This window comes from Macaca thibetana, chromosome 8 (assembly GCF_024542745.1).
Source record: "Macaca thibetana thibetana isolate TM-01 chromosome 8, ASM2454274v1, whole genome shotgun sequence".
NCBI lineage: Eukaryota > Metazoa > Chordata > Mammalia > Primates > Cercopithecidae > Macaca > Macaca thibetana.
In genome coordinates, this window is record NC_065585.1 from 93,343,380 (window position 1) to 93,363,335 (window position 19,956).

Genomic DNA, 19,956 nt, shown 5'->3' on the forward strand with positions numbered 1-19,956 from the left:
ACAGTATGGGGGAAACCACCCTACGATTCAGTTATCTCCCATCAGATCCCTCCCACAGCACATGGGAATTATGGGAGCTACAATTCAAGATGAGATTTGGGCAGGGACACAGCCAAACTATATCACGTGGTATAAAAATGTAGTTTATGTTTTAAATATCTGTTTATGCCTTCTGACTGGTCTATGCTCTTTAAATTAGGGGCTGTTAATTACTCCTTTTTCAGTCTAGACTGGTGGCTAGAAAACTCAGGGAACCCTTAAGAATATGTGGATTAAATGGCAAGTTAATCTTTAACTTCTCAATCAGGAATTAAAAGCATGATTTATTACTGTAGATTACTTACCCAGAATGTATGCTAACTAATCTTATGTAGTGTGTAAACATAACATTTAATGACATTGTCTTACACAGTGAAAAGTGTTTTTTGTTTTTTTTTTTTTTCCTTTTTAGCTATTTTTCTGCTTCTGTGGTTATGATGTGGGTAGTCTCACCTGGACACTGTGTGTCCTTAATACTTGATGTTTATTTAGTCAACCGTTTAAATAAAAGGAGAACATGTCTCAGGCCCAGGATTTCAAAGGGTTACTGTATGTAGGTAGAATTTAATAAAATAGCTTTTAAAAAACTTACTTGTATTTCATCCTGAGGTGACAGTGAAAAGCAAATTTACCCATTGGAGTTAAAAATGATTTAATTGTTAATAGCTATCATGATGTAAGTATTATTCAAATATGCTACTGTTCAATACATGTGAATTTTTATTGGATATGGACCTGTCTCTTTTCTTATGTGGAAGTCTAGCTCAGTCTCAATGACTGCCTGGACTTATCTCTGTCTTGTTCTTGATGTCTCTGCCTTCATTGATTTTATTCTATTTCTTAATTTTCTTCTTATATTTATAGCCCTTCTTTCCTTTTTCTTCTAATCATGGAACAAAGTTTAAATTATTATTTTTATTATTAGATATAATTACGGAGTTCTATATTCTGTATTCTGCTTTTGAAAATTTGATGACTATTATATTTTAGTTCTATGTAAAATCTTGTATAAATAGCTTAGGTTATTTTCCTCCTTTAAAGTAGTAGTAGAAAGAAAAGTTCCTCCTCCCATAAATGAATAGTATTATATACTTGTTTAAAAGTAAAAATCACTTGAATCATTTTTCCCATTTGTTTACTTTTCTGTGCTATTTCTGTTACAGAGATGTTTGTTAACATAGAGCTTTATATATAGTTTACTAAAATGCATACATTTTTAATTGTAGAAAAATTTATTTTTACAAAAACGTGGTGTCCTTAAGATTTTTGAGAAAATATCTAGAGGCCCAAGATAGTTTTTAATAAAAAGTATTCTCGGAAAATTTTCTTCCAGGTAAAGAAACAATTTTTCTGTCTGGTGTTGTTAGTGACTCAAAATAACCATAAGAATTTTTTTTTTTTTTTTTTTTTTTTTTTTTTTTTGGTCATTCACCTTTATTTCAGTGCTGGTAACCATAAGATTATTTTGTACCATGTGTCTGATCTGACTAATCATGCTAGTGGGATAGGATATTTTCATTGTTTTAATTTCTCTGAGGTAAAATGTCATTTACTTCCCTTAAATGGATGCAATCTTCCTGAGGCAGAGGAAATTTTATTCTGTGTGAGAGTACACAAGGGCATTTTGCCTTTTTTTGCCAAAGGACATGTTTCAAATATATTTTTTCTCTAAAAGCTACTAAATGATCATATTTGCTCTGAAAATCCAGATGTCTCTCAGAAAGCTTTTCCACAAGGGCACTTGATCACAAAGAACCTTTGCTTTGTGTTTTGGGGAAGGATTTTTATTTGTTTCATTAAAACCACACATTGCTGCACTATCTGTCTTTCACTCTCTGAATCAGGTGAGCATGTATAACCCTGAAAAAATTCCATACAGGACCTCTGCCCTTGTGTCTCTGTGAATGATCCAGTTGATTGAAAGTTATTATTATTATCCTTCCTTCTAAAGCCTACTTTAAGTCAAACTGTTATTATGAAATTAGATATGAATTGACACTGTGGTCTTTATGGCATGAAATAGCTCATTTCAAGGTCTGCAAATCTTCTTTCAACTCTCTGTATATCAAAGTACCGAAAAAAGCACACTTTTTTTTTAAACATAGCTAGACTGTTTACTCTTATTATTCCATGTGTGTTTTTGTTTTGCAATCATGGAAAAGGTTAGAAGGTAAATTTAAACACAGTTAGATGGTACATTACCAAAGCCAGGAGATTTTATGATGGCAGTTTGCAGCCTTGCTTTGGGCAGTACTCTCTCATGCTGTCTGCATTTAGGGGAATTCTGGCCAAAAGTACCAGCGCCCTTTGTATTTGCTGCTGTATACAACAGAAAGGGATTTGGTGTGTATTGTCATTCTCACCTTCAGGGACAGTGTCCCTTAGATGCCATGTCAGATTACAAATCTCTTTGCAGTCATAAAACCATGCTGCCTTATAATGGATTATCATTTTAAGTTATGGAACAAACATTTAACATTAGGTTTGGGGGTGAAAGTTGACGAGTGAAATGACATACCAAAGCTATTAACACAGAAGCTGCTTTATAATCTTACCTAATGACCAATTATAACCACAAAAGAAAAGCTACAATGTCTATAGTTGAAAAAATTTTAAAAAATAGAATTGATATTCTCCAGAGTAATGCAGATGAATTAATAAGAAATGTTTTGAGAGCTTATGGATCTCGGATTTCCCTCTAAGGAAAGTGGAGAGGATTTATTTTTCCAAACATAGGCTATACAGGATTAATAAGTTACTTATATAGGATAGGCACAAAGACTCTCAGCATTTCTTGGACCTGCTGTGGTGAGCCATGGTAAAGTAATATAGAACAATAAGGACAGGAATAGTTGACGCTTAGCTGCATTATTTAAGAGATGAGAAACAGATCAATGATGAAGAACTGAAATTAACAAAGCCAGGATTATACTCTCTGGGAAAGTTCAATGTTCTAACTTCTAAAACCTCTAAGTACTATTTTTTTTTCTGGACTCTTACAGTTCATAGACATAAATCTGACCCTATGTAACTTTCTGATTTCGATTACTATTATTTCTCATATTCTGCAATAATTTAATTCTAGCCATTCAGAGATCAATATATCCTTTTTTTTTTTTTTTACTTATTTTAAAGAAGTAATGCAGGGGTGTATGATAAATCTCTGTATCTTTCACTCAGTATTGCTGGGAACCTAAAACTGCTATACAAAATCAAGCCTAGTGTTCCACTTATAAATGTAATTTGGGTGGTTCCAAAGGCCCATGGAATCATTTAGGGAATGCAACAGAAGGAACACTAACTTACTTTCTCAGGCCAGTAACATTTTGATGTTAAAATAAATAATAACAGTACGAGGCAAGGAAATTTACAAGACAGCATCTCATATAAATATGTATAAAAATTATAAACAAAGCATTGAAAACTTAAGTTGAGTGCCATATATACATACATATATATAAAATGACCATAATAGGCTCGTTTCAGTAATATAATTGGTCCAAGATTTTTAAAGTGTTGATATAATTTAGGTCATAAGCTGAATAAAAAGTAAAAAGTGATCATTTCAGTACTGGCAGAAAAAACAATCCATGTAAAATGCAACATTTCTCTAGAATTTAAGAAAGGCTCTTAGTATCCTAGGAAAAATGGAACATCCTAACTAAATAAAGAACATCTCAAAATTCTATTGTAAGCATTAATTAAATGTTAGGTGTAGAAAGATTCAGTAATACTGATATGTCAGTGCTTCCCCCAAATGATATATTTATTGTAATGCCAATGAAGAATGCTTCTTTGTGGCATCAACGGCTGATTTTAAAATTAAATTGGTAAAGCTGATGGCCAAGAGGAACATAGTAGGGTGGCGTGATGTTCCAGTTAGCAACTCTTCTATAAAACAAACTTTTCCAACTTGCGGCTTGTGGGAGGCATGCAGCCCAGGATGGCTTTCAGTGTGGCCCAACACAGATCATAGACTTTCTTAAAACATTATGAGATTTATTTTTGCGATTTTTTTTTTTTTTTTTTTTAGTTCATCAGCTATTCTTAGTGTTAGTGTATTTTATGTGTGGCCCAAGACAATTCTTCTTCTTTCAATGTGGCCCAAGCAGGGAAACCAAGTTCACTGCTATAAAGCTTTCAGTAATTAGGACAGTAGAATAGAATAGAGAGCCACAAGAAAAACAGCTCATATATGGAAGTCGAAAGAGCTGCAAGAAACATCAGTGAGAAGTGAGAACATATTCAGTAAGTGGTGTGGTACCAACTGGCTACCCTTGGATTAAAAATGAGTATGCATTCTGATCTCATATCTTATATGAAAATCAATTCCAGATAGATTGGGGACTTAAATCTGAGAGGCAGAATTTTAACTTCATAAAAAATAAAAGAGACTATCTCTATGGCATTGGGGAAAGAAAGAAATTTTCAGTAAGGTACAAAAAATTATAAAATTGATATAAAAATTGATAAAATGACCTTAAGATTAAGAAAATATTTTCATGAGAATCCAACATAATCCACCACAAATACAAAGAATACATTTAGACGTAGATCACAGTATTAACATTCAGAATATGTAGAGAATTAACAGTAAGCAAAAAAAAAAAAAAAAAAAAAATTAAAAAAGGGTAAAAGGTATAAATACACATTTCATATAAGAAAAAACTAAATTTTCAATCAACATGTAGAAGATATTCAATTGTATAATTCATTAGGAAAATCCAGAATCATAAAGAAACATCATTTCACACCCCTCAGATTACCACAAATTTTGAAAAAGACATTTTTTCAGGTTAGACCTAGGAAAATAATTGTCCCTTACTTCTAAATCTCTCACCACAGCCTTCTCCGAATCTGTAAGATCAACAGAGAGAACACAAAATAACACATGACTCATACCTTCAGAATTAGTGAGAGACAGAAAATGGCATGAATTTCAATGGCAAGTCTGAAAATAACAAGTTCTCAGAGCTGCCACTGGAACTCCACGTTCCCTGGAAGTTTGTGTCTCATGTGTGTCCGTGTGAAGAGACCACCAAACAGGCTTTGTGTGAGCAACAAGGGTGTTTGTTTCACCTCTGTGTAGGTGGACTGAGTCCGAAAAAGGAGGCAGCCAGTGTGGTGGGATTATCATTACTTCTTATAGGTTTTGGGATAGGTGGTGGAGTTAGGAGCGAGGTTTTGCGGGCAGGGGATGGATCCCACAAAGTACATTCTCAAGGGTGGGAAGAATTACAAAGAACCTTCTTAAGGGTGGGGGAGATTACAAAGTACAGTGATCAGTTAGGGTGGGGCAGAAACAAATCACAATGGTGGAATGTCATCAGTTAAGGCTATTTTCACTTATTTTGTGGATCTTCAGTTGCTTCAGGCCATCTGGATGTATACGTGCAGGTCACAAGAGATGTGATGGCTTAGCTTGGGCTCAGAGGCCTGACATTCCTGTCTTCTTATATTAATAAGAAAAATAAAACTAAATAGTGGTAAAGTGTTGGGGTGGTGAAAATTTTTCGGGGTGGTATGGAGAGATAATGGGCGATGTTTCTCAGGGCTGCTTTGAGAGGGATTAGGGGCAGCGTGGGAACCTAGAGTGGGAGAGATTAAGCTGAAGGAAGATTTTGTGGTAAGGGGTGATATTGTGGGGTTGTTAGAAGAAACATTTGTCATATAGAATTATTGGTGATGGCCTGGATACAGTTTTGTATGAATTGAAAAGCTAAACGGAATAAGAGAAGGAGAGAAACAGGTATTAAAGGACTAAGAATTGGGAGGACCCAGGACTTCTAATTAGAGAGTGCCTAAGGAGGTTCAGCATAGCCCTGCCAGCAAAGATTATTTATTTACTTTAAGAGGGAGTTAAGAGTGGCGGTTTGGGGATAGCACCAGGAGATATCAGGTGTGAAGGCTTGGAGAAACAGTGTAAACTGGCAGTGTAAACAAGAGCCGGGCATTTATGAGGAGTTGAGAACGGTGAATAGAAGTATGACTAGACAGAAGAGAGTAGGGATGACAAGTTTTTTGGGGCACAGTCCAAGTTGGTCTGGTGTCTGGAATGAGACTGGGGCCTAATAAAAAGGACTGTCCATATAGGAGCTCAAACGGGCTGTACCCTGTAGCATTCTGAGGATAGGCCTGAATTCCAAGGAGGGCAAGTGGTAAAAGTATTGTCCAGTCCTTTTTAAGTTGGTGGCTGAGCTTGGTGAGGTAAAGACCATTAGTCTGTTCTACCTTTCCTGAAGATTGAGGATGGTAAGGGATATAAAGGTTTCACTGAATATCAAGAGCCTGAAAATCTGCTTGGGTGATTTGACTAATAAAGGCTGATCTGCTATCAGACTGCATAGAGGTGGGAAGGCCAAACCAAGGAATTATGTCTGACAGAAGGGAAGAAATTTCCTTCTCAGACCCTGTGGGAAAGGCCTCTACCCACCCAGTGAAAGTGTCTACCCAGATCAAGAGGTATTTTAGTTTCCTAACTCAAGGCACATGAGTAAAGTCAATTTGCCAGTCCTAGGTGGGGGCAAATCCCCGAGTTTGATGTGTAGGGAAGGGAGGGGACCTGAGAAATTCTTGAGGAGTAGTAGAATAGCAGATGGAACACTAAGAAGTGATTTTTTTGAGGATAAATTTCCACGATGGAAAGGAAATGAGAGGTTCTAAGAGGCAGACTAGTGGCTTGCAACCTACATGGAAGAGGTTATGAAATGACGACAGAATAGAATGGGCCTATAAGGCTGGAAGGAGATATTTTCCTTGGCCAAAGAACCATTTGCCTTGTGTGGGAAGAGATTGATAGGTGGAAGTCTCAGTGGAAGAGTAGGTGGGAGTGACCGATAAGGAGAAAAACTGGTCGTGAGGGCAGAAGTTGGAATGCTAACTGCTTTTTAGCTACCTTATCAGCATAAGCATTGCCCTGAGCAATGAGATCTGATGCCTTTTGATGGCTCTTGCAGTGAATGACTCCAGCTTCCTTTGGAAGTAAAGCAACCTTGAGTAGAGTTTTTATTAAAGAGGCATTAATGATGAAGGACCCTTGCATAGTGAGGAAACTTCTTTCTGCCTATATGACAGCATAGTGGTGCAGGATATGGAAGACATATTTAGAGTCAGTATAAATATTGATGTATAGTCCCTTTGCAAGAGTGAAGGCTCAACTTAAGGCAACGAGTTCGGCTTGCTGAGAGGTAGTGGAGTGGGGCAGAGCAGTAGCCTCGATGATAGATGTGGAAGATACTATAGCATAGCCTGCCTTTACTGGTGAGTGGTGATTAGGCCTGGTGGAACTGCCATCAATAAAGCAAGTGTGATCAGGGTGAGGAACAGGAAAGAAGGAAACATGGGGAAATGGAGTGAATGTCAGGTGTATCAGAGAGATACAGTCATGGGGGTCAGGTGTGGTATCTGGAATAATGTGGGAGGCTGGATTGATGTCCGGGCCAGGAACAATGGTAACTGTGAGAGACTCAACAAAGGGTGAGTACAGCTGAAGGAGCCAGGAAGCAGAAAGTATATGTGTCAGGTGTGAGGAAGAAAATAGATTTTGGAAGTTATGAGAACTGTAGAGAGTGAGTTGAGCATAGTTTGTGATTTTGAGGACCTCTAAAAGTATTAGGGCAGCAGCAGCCACCACACACAGACATGAGGGCTAGGCTAAAACAGTAAGGTCAAGTTGCTTGGACAGAAAGGCTACAGGGCATGGTCCTGGCTCTTGCGTAAGAACTCGAACGGCATAGCCCTGCACTTTGGCTGTGTGTAATGAAAAGGGTTGGGATGAGTTAGGGAGAGCTAGTCTGGGGGCAGCTTCTAGGGCTGTTTTTAAGGAACAGAAAGAGGAGTGGCAAAAGGGTTTAGGATCTATGGGGTCAGCTAGGTTTGCTTTTGTGAGTTTATATAATGGTTTTGTTAGGATAGCAAAACCAGGTTCTGAAGGCGAAAGTATCCTACCATGCCCAGGAAGGAAAGGAGTTATTGTTTTGTAGAAGGGGTTGGGGTTTGGGAGATTAGTCAGACACGGTCAGCAGGGAGAGCACGTGTTTTCATGAAGAATTATGTCGAGATAGGTAATGGACAAGGAAGAAATTTCAACTTGACTGAAGTAATGGGGGCTGTCCGCGAAGCCTTGTGGCAGTACAGCCCAGGTAATTTGCTGAGCCTGATGGGTGTCAGGGTCAGTCCAAGTGAAAACAAAGAGAGGCTGGGATGAAGAGTACAAAGGAATAGTGAAGAAAGCAGGTTTGAGATCCAGAATAGAATAATGGGTTATGGAGGGGTTGTGGAGGGAGGTATTGAGGATAGGAGAGTACATGGCTTTGGCATCACGGGGTGGATAGGCAAGACAATTTTGTTGATAAGGTGCAGATCCTGAACTAATCTGTAAGGCTTGTCTGGTTCTTGGACAGGTAAAATGGGGGAATTGTAAGGAGAGTTTATAGGCTTTAAAAGGCCAGGCTGTAACAGGCCAGTGATAGCAGGCTTTAATTCTTTTAAAGCATGCTGTGGGATGGGATATCGGCATTGAGCGTGGTAAGTGTGATTAGATTTTAATGGGATGGTAAGTGGTGCATCATTTGTCACCAAGGAGGGAGTAGAGGTATCCTATATACTTTTGGATTAAGGTGGGAGGATATGAGAGGAAGATGAGAAGGAGGCTTTGGGTTGGGAAGAAGGGTGGCAATGAGATGTGGCTGTAGTCCAGCAATAGTCAGGGAAGCAGATAATTTAGTTAAAATGTCTCGATCAAAACAGGGAACTGGGCAGGTGGGGATAACTAAAAAGGAGTGCATAAAAGAATGTTGTCCAAATTGGCACCAGAGTTGGAGAGTTTTAAGAGGTTTAGCAGCCTGGCCGTCAATACCCACAATGGTTATGGAGGCAAGGGAAACAGGCCCTTGAAAAGAAGGTAATGTGGAGTGGGTAGCCTCCATATTGATTAAGAAGGGGACAGACTTACCCTCCACTGTAAGAGTTACCCAAAGCGTCTGTGTTGGTCCTGTAGGTTTCCGAGGCGATCGGGCAGTGTCAGTCTTCAGCTGCTAAGCCGAGAAGATCTGGGAGGGAGTCAGTCAGAGAGCCTTGGGCCAGAGTTCCAGGGGCTCTGGGAGTGGCTGCCAGGTGAGTTGAACAGTCCAATTTTCAGTGGGGTCCCACACAGATGGGACATGGCTTCAGAGGAATCCGGGGCTGCAGGCATTCCTTGGCCCAGTGGCCAGATTTCCAGCACTTGTACCAAGCTCCTGGGGGAGGAGGTTCTGGAGGAACCCCTGGCAGCTGCGGTTCAGGTGTCTGGAGTTCTTGTGTGCTAGAGATGTGGCTGGAGGCAAGGAAATGCAACTCAGAAATAAGTTGCTACTTGGCTGCCTCTACTGTATTATTGTACACCTTGAAGGCAAGGTTAATTAAGTCCTGTTGTGGTGTTTGAGAGCTGGAATTTAATTTTTGGAGCTTATGGAATGTCGGGAGCAGATTGGGTAATAAAATAAAATGCATATTGAGAATAAGACGGCCTTCTGACTTTTTAGGGTCTAGGGCTGTAAAGCGTCTCAGGGTTGCTGCCGAACAGGCCATGAATTGGACTGGGTTTTTGTATTTTATGAAAAAGAGCCTAAACGCTAACTGATTTGTGAGAGGTTGGATAAAGAAAATGGAGCATTAACCTTGACTATGCCTTTAGCTCCAGCCACCTTTTTAAGAGGAAATTGCTGGGCAGCAGGTCGGGGAGTGCTAGTCGCGGAACAAAACTGTAAGCTGAACCGGGTGTGAGGAGGGGAGATGACAAAAGGATTATAGGGTGGGGGAGCGGAGGCTGAGGAAAAATTGGGACCTAGCTCAGCCTGGCGAGGAGCAGCCTCGGGAGGAGAGGAGAGGTCAGATGGGTCCATAGAAAAGGAAGATTCAAAAGACTCAGAGATGCTTGGGGTTGGGACTGAAGGGACAGACGGGAGGGAAAGAAGCAAGATTTGGGACAAGTTGCATTGGGAACGGAGACTAGGGAGGGACCAATGTGTAAAAGAATGTCTGGACGTCAGGCACCTCAGACCATTTGCCCATTTTACGAGAAGAATTATTTAGATCTTGTAGGATGGAAAAATCGAAAGTGCCATTTTCTGACTCTGTGGAACCACTGTCGAGTTTGTATTGGGGTCAAGCAGCATTGCAGAAGAAAATAAGGAGCTTAGATTTTAGGTCAGGCAAGAGTTGAAGAGGTTTTAAGTTCTTGAGAACACAGGCTAAGGGAGAAGAAGGAGGAATGGAGGGTGCAAGGTTGCCCTTAGTGAAGGAGGCAAGTTTAAAGAGAAGGGTAGAGACATAGAGAGAAGGGGTGGGGGGTGCTTGCCCCCCCAGGAAAGTGGAAACAGGGTGAGAGGGGCTTGCCCCGCAAGAAAGTGGAGAAAGGGTGGGGGGTGCTTGTCCCCAGGAAAGTGGAGAAGGGGTGGGAGGTGCCTGCCCCCCAGGAAACTGGAAAAGGGGTAGAGACACAGAGAGAAGGGGTGGGGAGTGCTTGCCCCCCAGTAAAGTGGAGAATGTGTGGAGACATGAAGAGAAGGGGTCAGGGGTTGTTTGCTCCCCAGAAAAGCGGTGCTTGCTGCTAAGAGTGAAAGACCAAGGCAGGCGTCCCCATGTGGTCAGACACCTCTGAAACTTAGGTAATAATCAAGCAGGCATCCCCTTGTGATTAAACACCAAGGGAAGACTGTCTTCCCAAGTCCGTGACTGGCGCCAGAGTTTTGAATCCACGGATAAAACACATCTCCTTTGTCTCTACCAGAAAAGGAAAGGTACTGAAATTAAGAGGAGGGAGAGATTGAAGGGTGGCACCAAGACTGAAAGGAGAAAGAGGTTGAGGGATAGTGAGAGGGGTTGGAGAAATCTCCAACCCTGATTTAAAATCCGTGAGATGTTCCTTGGGCTGGTTGGTCTGAAGACCTGAAGTTGTAGGTGGATCTCTTCATGGAGTGAGGGTGAGGACAGGGGACTGGTCTCCCAAAGGAGTCCCGCTGATCTGGGTCTTTGGCACCAAATGTCTCACGTGTGTCCATGTGAAGAGACCACCAAACAGGCTTTGTATGAGCAGCAAGGCTGTTTATTTCACCTGGGTGCAGGGGGGCTGAGTCCGAAAAAGGAGGCAGCCAGCATGGTGGGATTATCATTAGTTCTTACAGGTTTTGGGATAAGCGGTGGAGTTAGGAGCAAATGTTTTGTGGGCAGGGCGTGGATCCCACAAAGTACATTCTCAAGGGTAGGGAGAATTACAAAGAACCTTCTTAAGGGTAGGGGAGATTACAAAGTACATTGATCAGTTAGGGTGGGGCAGAAACAAATCATAATGGTGGAATGTCATCAAGGCTATTTTCACTTATTTTGTGGATCTTCAGTTACTTCAGGCCATCTGGATATATACCCGCAGGTCACTAGGGATATGATGGCTTAGCTTGGGCTCAGAGGCCTGACATTGTGGGTTTGGGGAAAAGAAGGGTAAGTTAATTCGAAAAATCTCCATGGACAAAGGAATGGGAAGGAGGGAAGGTAAAATATAGAAAAGGATGGGGCATCCTGGCGCTGTGCCAAGAGGAGCCCTTGAGCACAGGAGCTTGAAGCTGTAGTGAGGTGTGATTGCACCATTGCAGTCCAGCATGGGCAACAAAGTGAGACCCTGTCTCAAAAAAAAAAAAAAAAGAAAGAAAAAAAAATCCTCTGGAAGGAAATACTCCAGCACCAAGTATTAGGTTGTCAAATGAAATTCTGGAAACCTGGGAGTTATCAACACTAGTTACAAATCTGAGAGTGTCCAGAGATGGCTTTTTTTGGGGTGAGGGTAGGGGCGTAAGAAGGAGGTAAGTAGAGAAAGGGTAGAGTGCCCCTTCAGATTTGATAGTGACATGAAAGCAGAATGAAATTAAATTAAGGATGCTGTAGCACTTAAAGAGAAACAAAACATTTTAACTCCCACTTTTCCCCATTACCACCAAAGCAGGCATCAAAAAGACTGCACTTCCCTATAGTGATAGAAAAGTATGCTATTGAACCAGAAATTCATTTCATGAAAATGCATGGGAATTAAAAGAGAGAGAGAGAGACCAATTTCAAATAAAGGTATGTAACAAGAAAACAGAAATGCAAATCAAAACATTTCAGGAAAAATCTCTCAAAAAAAGAATTGAAACAGGAGGAAACAATAACACAACATTCACACCTGAATTAAACGGCCCTCAAACATTCAAGCAAGCACTTGGAAATCTAAAAAGTCCACCTATTATCAGAAATTAAGAAAAGAAAGGAGGAGGAGGAGGCAGTGGAAGAGGAAGAGGAGCTGACGTGGCAGCAAAAAGGAGCCAGATGAAGATAAATAAGAGGACAATGAAGATGGAAACCAAGAAGGAGAAAGCGGGGAAGGGCAGCAGTGATGAGAGTTGACTAACAAAATAAAGTAAAATGGAATAAGTTACAATGTGTCAAGGAATAATATGCCTGTCTGTCCCAGGTTGTATGACTTTCCAGGTGGCATTGAGAGTTTTGATATGCTTCTTGTGGAAGTATGAATTGTACATCTATTTTGGATAGCAGTTTGGCATTGTCTATTAAAATTGAAGATATACATATGGATATGTATCACAGAGTAATTCTGTATACTCATTACGGGAATATGAATCATACATCAATTTTGGATAGCAGTTTGGCATTAACTATTAAAATTGAAGATATTATACTCTGCACTCAGAATTCTAGCTCTTGCGCAACATAATCTAGAGCAGGGATCCGCAAACCACAGCCAATTGGTCAAATCTGACCTACTTTCCTAATTTTGTAAATAAAGCTTTATTGGAACACAACTATGTCTATTTGTTTATATGTTGTCTATGGCTGCTTTTATGCAAGACAGGAGTTGGGTAGTTGCAACAGAACCCACAGTTGTCCCACAAAGCTGAAAATACTGTCTCTCTGGCTCTTTATGGTAAAAATTTGCTGATGCCTAGTCTAGAGAAACTCTTGTGCATATGAAGAAACATGTAGAGAATGTTCATAGTGTAAAAGTTGAAAACCTCACAAGTATTCATCAGCAGTGTAACTAAACTAAATTGGAATGGTTTCCAATAATAGACTGTTTATTATACAGCAGACAAAATGAAGAAGGTACAAATGTATGCAACCACACAATTGCGTCGCCAAGTAAACTGTTGAGTGAGAAAAAGGAAGTATGAACACTATATTTCCATTTGTGACAAGGTTAAAATATGCACACTGAACTATTTGTAGTTTAGGGAATCATATATATGAAATAAAATAAAACAAGGGACAATTTAAGTTGGTGTCACATTTATCATTAGAGTACAGAGAAAAAAAAAAAAAAACAATAAGAGTGACTCCTACTAGGAGTGTCAAGGATATGGATCATATTTTCTTTCTCTAAGTGAGTACTGAGCCACGGCTGTTGGCTTATAATCAACATTTGCATTGTGCTTTTTTGTTTGTTTGTTGTTTTTAAAAAATTGCTTCAAATCTTAGATCAAATACTTAACTGCCTTTTTAGCAAGAGAAACTTACCTAACACTTATTATCTTATCATCTCCTCAAATTATGATTTTCTTCTGACTTTTTACTTTTTAGCATACCTAGCATATACACTGACGTGGACATTTCTCAATGCCGAATTGTTAATTTTCTATGTATTTCTGAAGGAATTAGCTAGATGCATTTATACATGAGCATAACACAGACACTTGCATATATATATATATATACACACACACACACACACACACACACACACACACAGTTATATTCCATATGCTTAGAGAATAATTATAAAGAATTGCACAGGGGACATTGCATGAGGCTTCGTGTCATATGTCCTTGGATAGGTTATGACCCTGCCTGTGGGGTAATCCCTGAGGGTTCCTTCATCTCAGTGCTTTCCCCTGTGAAATGAGAACACAGTAATAATAATATCTACTTTTCTATTTTTGTGTGGATACAATAATGCTTGGTGTCATTCATAAAAGGAATATTTTCAATGCCCCTTCTGGTCTCAGACATGTGCTGTCTGCCTGACTCTGTTCCAGGTTGTATGGCTCTCCAGGTGACATTGACCTCTGGCCTGCCCTTATGGTTGAAGACCTGATTCCTGGTACGAGAGTGGGACCAACACTTATGTGCCTGTTTGTTACCCAGTTTCAGCGGCTAAGAGATGGAGATAGGTGAAGGATTATCTGTTATACTTATTAAACATCACAGAAGTTATTTTTGACCTGAAATGTATATGTATAACCTATTGTGATTCACATTTTTTATGATTTAATGCATATTGAGTATAATAAATATCAGACAGCATTTGGTGACAGAACTTTTGTAACCACCATTATTATCAGATAGCATTTATTTTTGTAAATCTTTGTAAGAAGAGAAGAAACAGAATTTCTCAAAAAGCAATAGAAGTGGGTGATTAAGAGATTGACAGCTAGATGGACTACGTTGTGCTTGAATCTGAGTCTCACTACTCACAGCTGTTTAACTTTGGACATGTATCACTTGGAACCAGGTTCCTCATCTGTAAAGTGTGAATAACAATTATACCTATTCCATAAGATGTCTGCAACCTTCAGTGATGTTGAGAAGGAAGGAATTGAGAGCAGCCTTGAGATTCCCTCCCTTCATTCTCATGGAGGAAGACCTGCTGACCCTAGACCAGATCTCCCTGTAAAATTACATTATGAGGGCATTTACGAGTGGAAAGATAGCTGGGAACTCTTCTCTAAAATTTCTTGGTTTATCTAAATTGTTCATTGTAAATAAATTTAATCATGAAATAATGGGAAACAGCGGGCTGGAGAATGTAAGTTAGTCATGTAATCTCTTCACTGTTCCAAAACTAACCATGAATAAAAACCAGGAAACACAAACCTAAGCACCCTCTCCTGAGTGGACATGTGCTTTTCTATTGCTTGGGATCCAGTATGTTCCAGGGCATGGTATCTTCTGAATCATTAGTAAAGCTTAGTGTTGAGTAAGATCTAGGAATCTTGTAAATCTGTTTGACAATATAACCTTTTGTAGTATTGCAGAGATAATGTATATAAGACTTGAAACAAAGCCCAGAGCTGTATTTTTAATTAAAATTACAATAAAAATTATTCTTTAAATTTCCTTTCAAATCTCTTCCACTTACAAATTATAGAGAAAGTAGCAAAGGATTTAATTCCCTTTATTGCACATTGGTAACAATTAATAGTATATTTCCTTAAAATCATTTTTAACATTGAATTTCTTGACCCACACAATTGGGTTAATATGCTCAATCGGCAATAGTTTAAGAATATATGTAGTCAAAGACTGAAAATAATTGAAAAAGCTTCAGTTTGGGGGGTAAGCTGTCTTCTCCATATATATTAGTTTGCTAGGCTATTGTAACAAAGTCACATAGCCTGGATAGCTTAAACAACGAAATTTTTTATTCTCGCAATTCTGGAGGTTAGATGCTGATCAACGGCATCAGCAGAGTTGATTCCTACTGGGGTGTCTCTTCCAGCCTGTAGATAGCATCTTCTCCCTGGGTCTTCACTTGGTCATCCCTCTGTATCTATGTCCACATTTCCTTTTCTTATAAGGACACCAGTCATACTGGGTTAGGGCTCACTCATATGATCTATTTTTACCTGAAATACCTATGTAAAGGCCCTATCTCCAAATAGAGTCACCTTCGAAGGTACTGGGGCATAAGACTTTAACATATACATTTTAGGGGGACACAGCTCAGTCCATAACATCAAGAGAGTGGTAAGAAGTCTTTTTGCTTACCATCTTAATTTCCTGTTCTATACCCAGTATGAAAAAGTGCTTGGCATATGGTATTCAAATATTTACTGAATGATTAAACCCAAGGATTGACTTTACTGAATTAACCCAAAGATTGACTTTAATCTTTTATTTAAAATTGATCATATCCTTTCATTTAAAATTGAATGTGCTTATTCTAGTTAATCGATAGATACAACCAAATAGTATATGTTAATTATCAAAAGTGATACTCTCTTTGTAGGCAAACATGTTAATATTACCTTGCTCAGACAATTTCTAAGGTTAGTTCATGGAATTTAAATGTAGCAATAGGGCTAGGTGCAGTGGCTCACAACTGTAATCCCAACACTTTGGGAGGCCGAGGTGGGCAGATTACTTGAGGCCAGGAGTTTGAGACTGGTCTGGCTAACATGGCAAATCCCTGTCTCTACTAACGATATAAAAATGAGCCAGGCATGGTGACGGGAGCCTGTAATCCCAGCTACTTGGGAGGCTGAGGCAGGAGAGTTGCTTGAACTCTGGAGGTGGAGGTTGCAGTGAGCCGAGATCCTGCCACTGCACTCCAGCCTGGGCTACAGAGTGAGTGAGACTCCATCTCAAAATACATACATACATAAATAAATAAATAAATAAATAAATAAATAAATAAATTTTAAAAATGTAATAATGGACTTTTCTTTTTTGGGGGAAAACCTTAGAAAACTTTCCTTTGAATCCTTTCGTAAAGCTTGAGGTAGAAAGTGATGACAGTTTGGAAGCATGGGATTTAAGAATGTTGTAAGAATGTTGTAAATATTGGAGGGAATTAAAAGGATACTCAGTTGGAGAACAAGCATAATCCTTTCAGTATGCGCCTTTTATGTTGAGCTCTTCTTGGTGCATTGTGGCTGTTTGACATGCAGTTGAGTTCTCAGGCCACAGACCCGCGACAATGCTTTTTTTGTTGACTATCAGGTTCTGGTATGAAAATCCTGGAGTATTTACCCCGGCACAACTCACTCAGCTGAAGCAGGCGTCCCTGGGCCGAGTGCTTTGTGACAATGGTGACAGCATTCAGCAAGTGCAGGCTGATGTCTTTGTAAAGGCAGAATACCCACAGGATTACCTGAGCTGCAGCGAGATCCCAAAGGTGGACCTGCGAGTGTGGCAAGACTGCTGTGCAGGTCAGTAATAATGCAATGAGTGGATTGATGTGCATGTTCATCTAGATTGATGTGCATGTTCATGCGCTTGAATTGTTTTCAGTGTCAAAGATGTGATTTAAACAAAGATACACAAAAAGCCAACAACACAGAACTTTCCTTTTGGAAATCTGATGGATGATGAAGGGGTGGACACCAGGAAAAACAGAGGCTCCCAACCTGCCCATCCTCTTCCATTCCACATTAACCTTGTTAGAATGGGGACACTTGTTGTCAAAACTGGCCTCTGCCTTCTTACTGCATTTCAGATTTCTGCACCAAAGATCAAACGCCAATTGCTTGGTACTGACTATATCTACTTCTTGGTGTTCATCTAACAAGAGAGAAACGAAAGTTGATAGTAACTTGGCTAACTTAGACTATTCATTCTTTATAAGATGTGGCAGTAGTGCTCATTGGAAGTACAAGGAAATTTTGATAGAGTCAGGAAAAAACTTTCCCTAATGGCACAACAGAATTGGTGGTATCTACAACATCACCGTTTATGAACCAAACTTTCCCTAAGGTGCTTCTATAAGCGTCCGTTTTGTTCTCACAATATCCCTTTAGAAATGTGGATTTCTTTCTTCTTTGATGAAAGTATGGCTCAAAAATATTAGACGACTTTCTCAAAGTCCAAATATGAGTAAGTGGTGGAGCCAGGGCCAGAGAAAAGATGTATCATTTGTTGAAACCTAGAGGTGAACTGAGGACTTGACGGTTCTCCAGCAGAATATGCTGACGTCTTCACAGGTAAGACGTCACAGGTGTTTGTTACATGGAGGATACTTGCGGCTCCTCTGGACGCCAACGACACAAGTGCCACCACAGCTTCATACCTGCTCCATGTAGTGGCCATGGGCCTGGGAGTTCTGATGTTCTCTAGGACTGAAATGATCATTCTCAGTACCTAAGTAGTACTAGAGATTTGTGGTCAGGGGAGGAAATTGAAAGCCACTGCTAGAAGCGTGATAGAACACTGGCTGCGTGCGATGGCTCAAGCCTGTAATCCTAGCACTTTGGGAAGCCAAAGTGGGTGGATTGCTTGAGGACACACTTGGCCAACATAGCGAAACCCTGTCTCCACTAAAAATACGAAAATTAGCCAGGCGTGGTGGTGGGCACCTGTAATCCCAGCTACTTGGGAGGCTGAGGCAGGAGAATCACTTGAACCCTGGAAGCAGAGGTTGTGGTGAGTCCAGATCATGCCTCCAGCCTGGGTGACAGAGCCAGTCTCAATGACACCTGAGTCAAGGTTGTCTTTTTCACTGTGGTGGTGCTTTATTGGACACAGCAAAAAGGAATGTAGTACTGCAGTGAGGGCGGCATTCTTTCCTTTACCTCAAGTTCTTGGTAATTAGATCCAGGAATAATGAAAGAGTCCCCCCTCTTCAGAATGTTGGGGGGGAACAGTATACAAACCATATTAATGGCAACTACTAACACTCCTTTGCTTCTTCTCCAATGTCCCTGGGATGAGACATAGGGCCTGGTGAGCAGAGGGAGAGATAGATGGCATGGCAGGGTGTGGGCTTTGATGACCAGAGTGGTGCCCTGCAAGGAAGCAATGGCTCCGTGTAGAGGCCAGGGCTGGGTGCCCCTTATACTGACGCATACCATTTCTAGCTCTTCTCACCTCTGGCCATGTGATAGGTGATTCATGGAAACACTTAGCTCGTATAATTGTCCTGAGTCTTTCAAGGTGGGTGTTGTTATCCCTGATTTCACATATGAGGAAAATAGGCTCCTGGAAACTAAATACATTTTCTAAGGTCCCACAGCTGACCTGAAGGACTCGGCTCTTTCCTCTGTGCCCACCGCCACCTGGTAGCACCTGTAGGGTAGGTGCATGGCACAGAGACAGCAAGCAGGCCCCCACCAAGGGCAGTTCCTCTGCTGCCCTCCCCCCATTGCCATTGTTCCACATTGAAGACTCGGAGGAAGAGGGCTCCTCTGGTTACTTAAATGGTAATGCGTCTGCTGTGGGCAACGTTTGTTATGGAAAATGCAATGCAAGGATGTAACAGACCAGGAGTGGGTTGGGGTTTTGAGTTTGTGCAGTGTTCTTATCAAGATCTGTGGTCCCAATGAATAATAACACTCTTTCTCTGTGAGTGCCTTTAAAAAATCTCTGGAAATGAATAAGCCAGTAGTAAACATCTACTACTTAATTGGAAACAAAAATACAGTTTTTTTTTTTTTTTAATGACACTATAAAAATGCTCAGAAGTCATGTCAGTAGCAAAATTACCTAAGGATATGAATATGCCTTATGTAGTTCCAACCATAATGTAATGTTTGTAATGAGAACCATTACAAATGGATACACATGTATTTTTCTATGTACTTTTTGACTAACAAGCATGGATTTTTCAGAAAAATTAAAAGACAGTTTAAAATGAGTGGCTTAAAAAAAGGTGTTTAGTAACTGCTCAAAAGTGGACCACTTTCTTATGGGATGGGCTTCTTACACTTCCCAATTAACAGAAACATTGCTCTACGTAGATTAGGGGCCTGCTGAATCACTCAGATCTCTGAGGAACTAGTTTCTAGGCTGTGGCTCCGTAGTTTCAGATAGGGTATACATTTTAATGGCTTGAGTTAATTAAGGCAGTTGAGAATTGCTGGTTTGACTCCACTGAGTCCATCCCTGAGACCTGAAGTTGTGAATTTCCCAGACAGAGAAGGTGTGTTAAAGGACCTAGAAACTATGTCACTACTCAATACACTTGTCTTTGTTGTGTGTTCATTCATGTTGTATTAATAGATTTCTTCCCTCTCCTTTGCTAATCTCATTCTCAGATTAAAATAAACGATGGCCTTAAATTGATTGATTGATTAATTGATTGATTGATTTTGAAACAGTCTCTGTTGCCTAGGCTGGAGTGCATTGGTGCGTTCTCAGCTCACTGCAACTTCTGCCTCCTGGGTTCCAAGTGATTCT

At 40.1% G+C, this 19,956-nt stretch overlaps 1 protein-coding gene across 4 annotated transcripts in view; it reads left to right on the top strand.

Annotated features, from left to right (window-relative positions):
• PXDNL (peroxidasin like) overlaps positions 1-19,956 on the top strand; it is a 508,264-nt gene that overhangs the window by 434,284 nt on the left and 54,024 nt on the right. For all 4 annotated transcript variants that reach the window (XM_050801783.1, XM_050801784.1, XM_050801786.1 and 1 more), the window contains 2 exons: positions 14,100-14,234; positions 16,786-16,994. In XM_050801783.1, the coding sequence (XP_050657740.1) occupies positions 14,100-14,234; positions 16,786-16,994 (344 nt within the window). The remainder of the gene's footprint in view (positions 1-14,099; positions 14,235-16,785; positions 16,995-19,956) is intronic.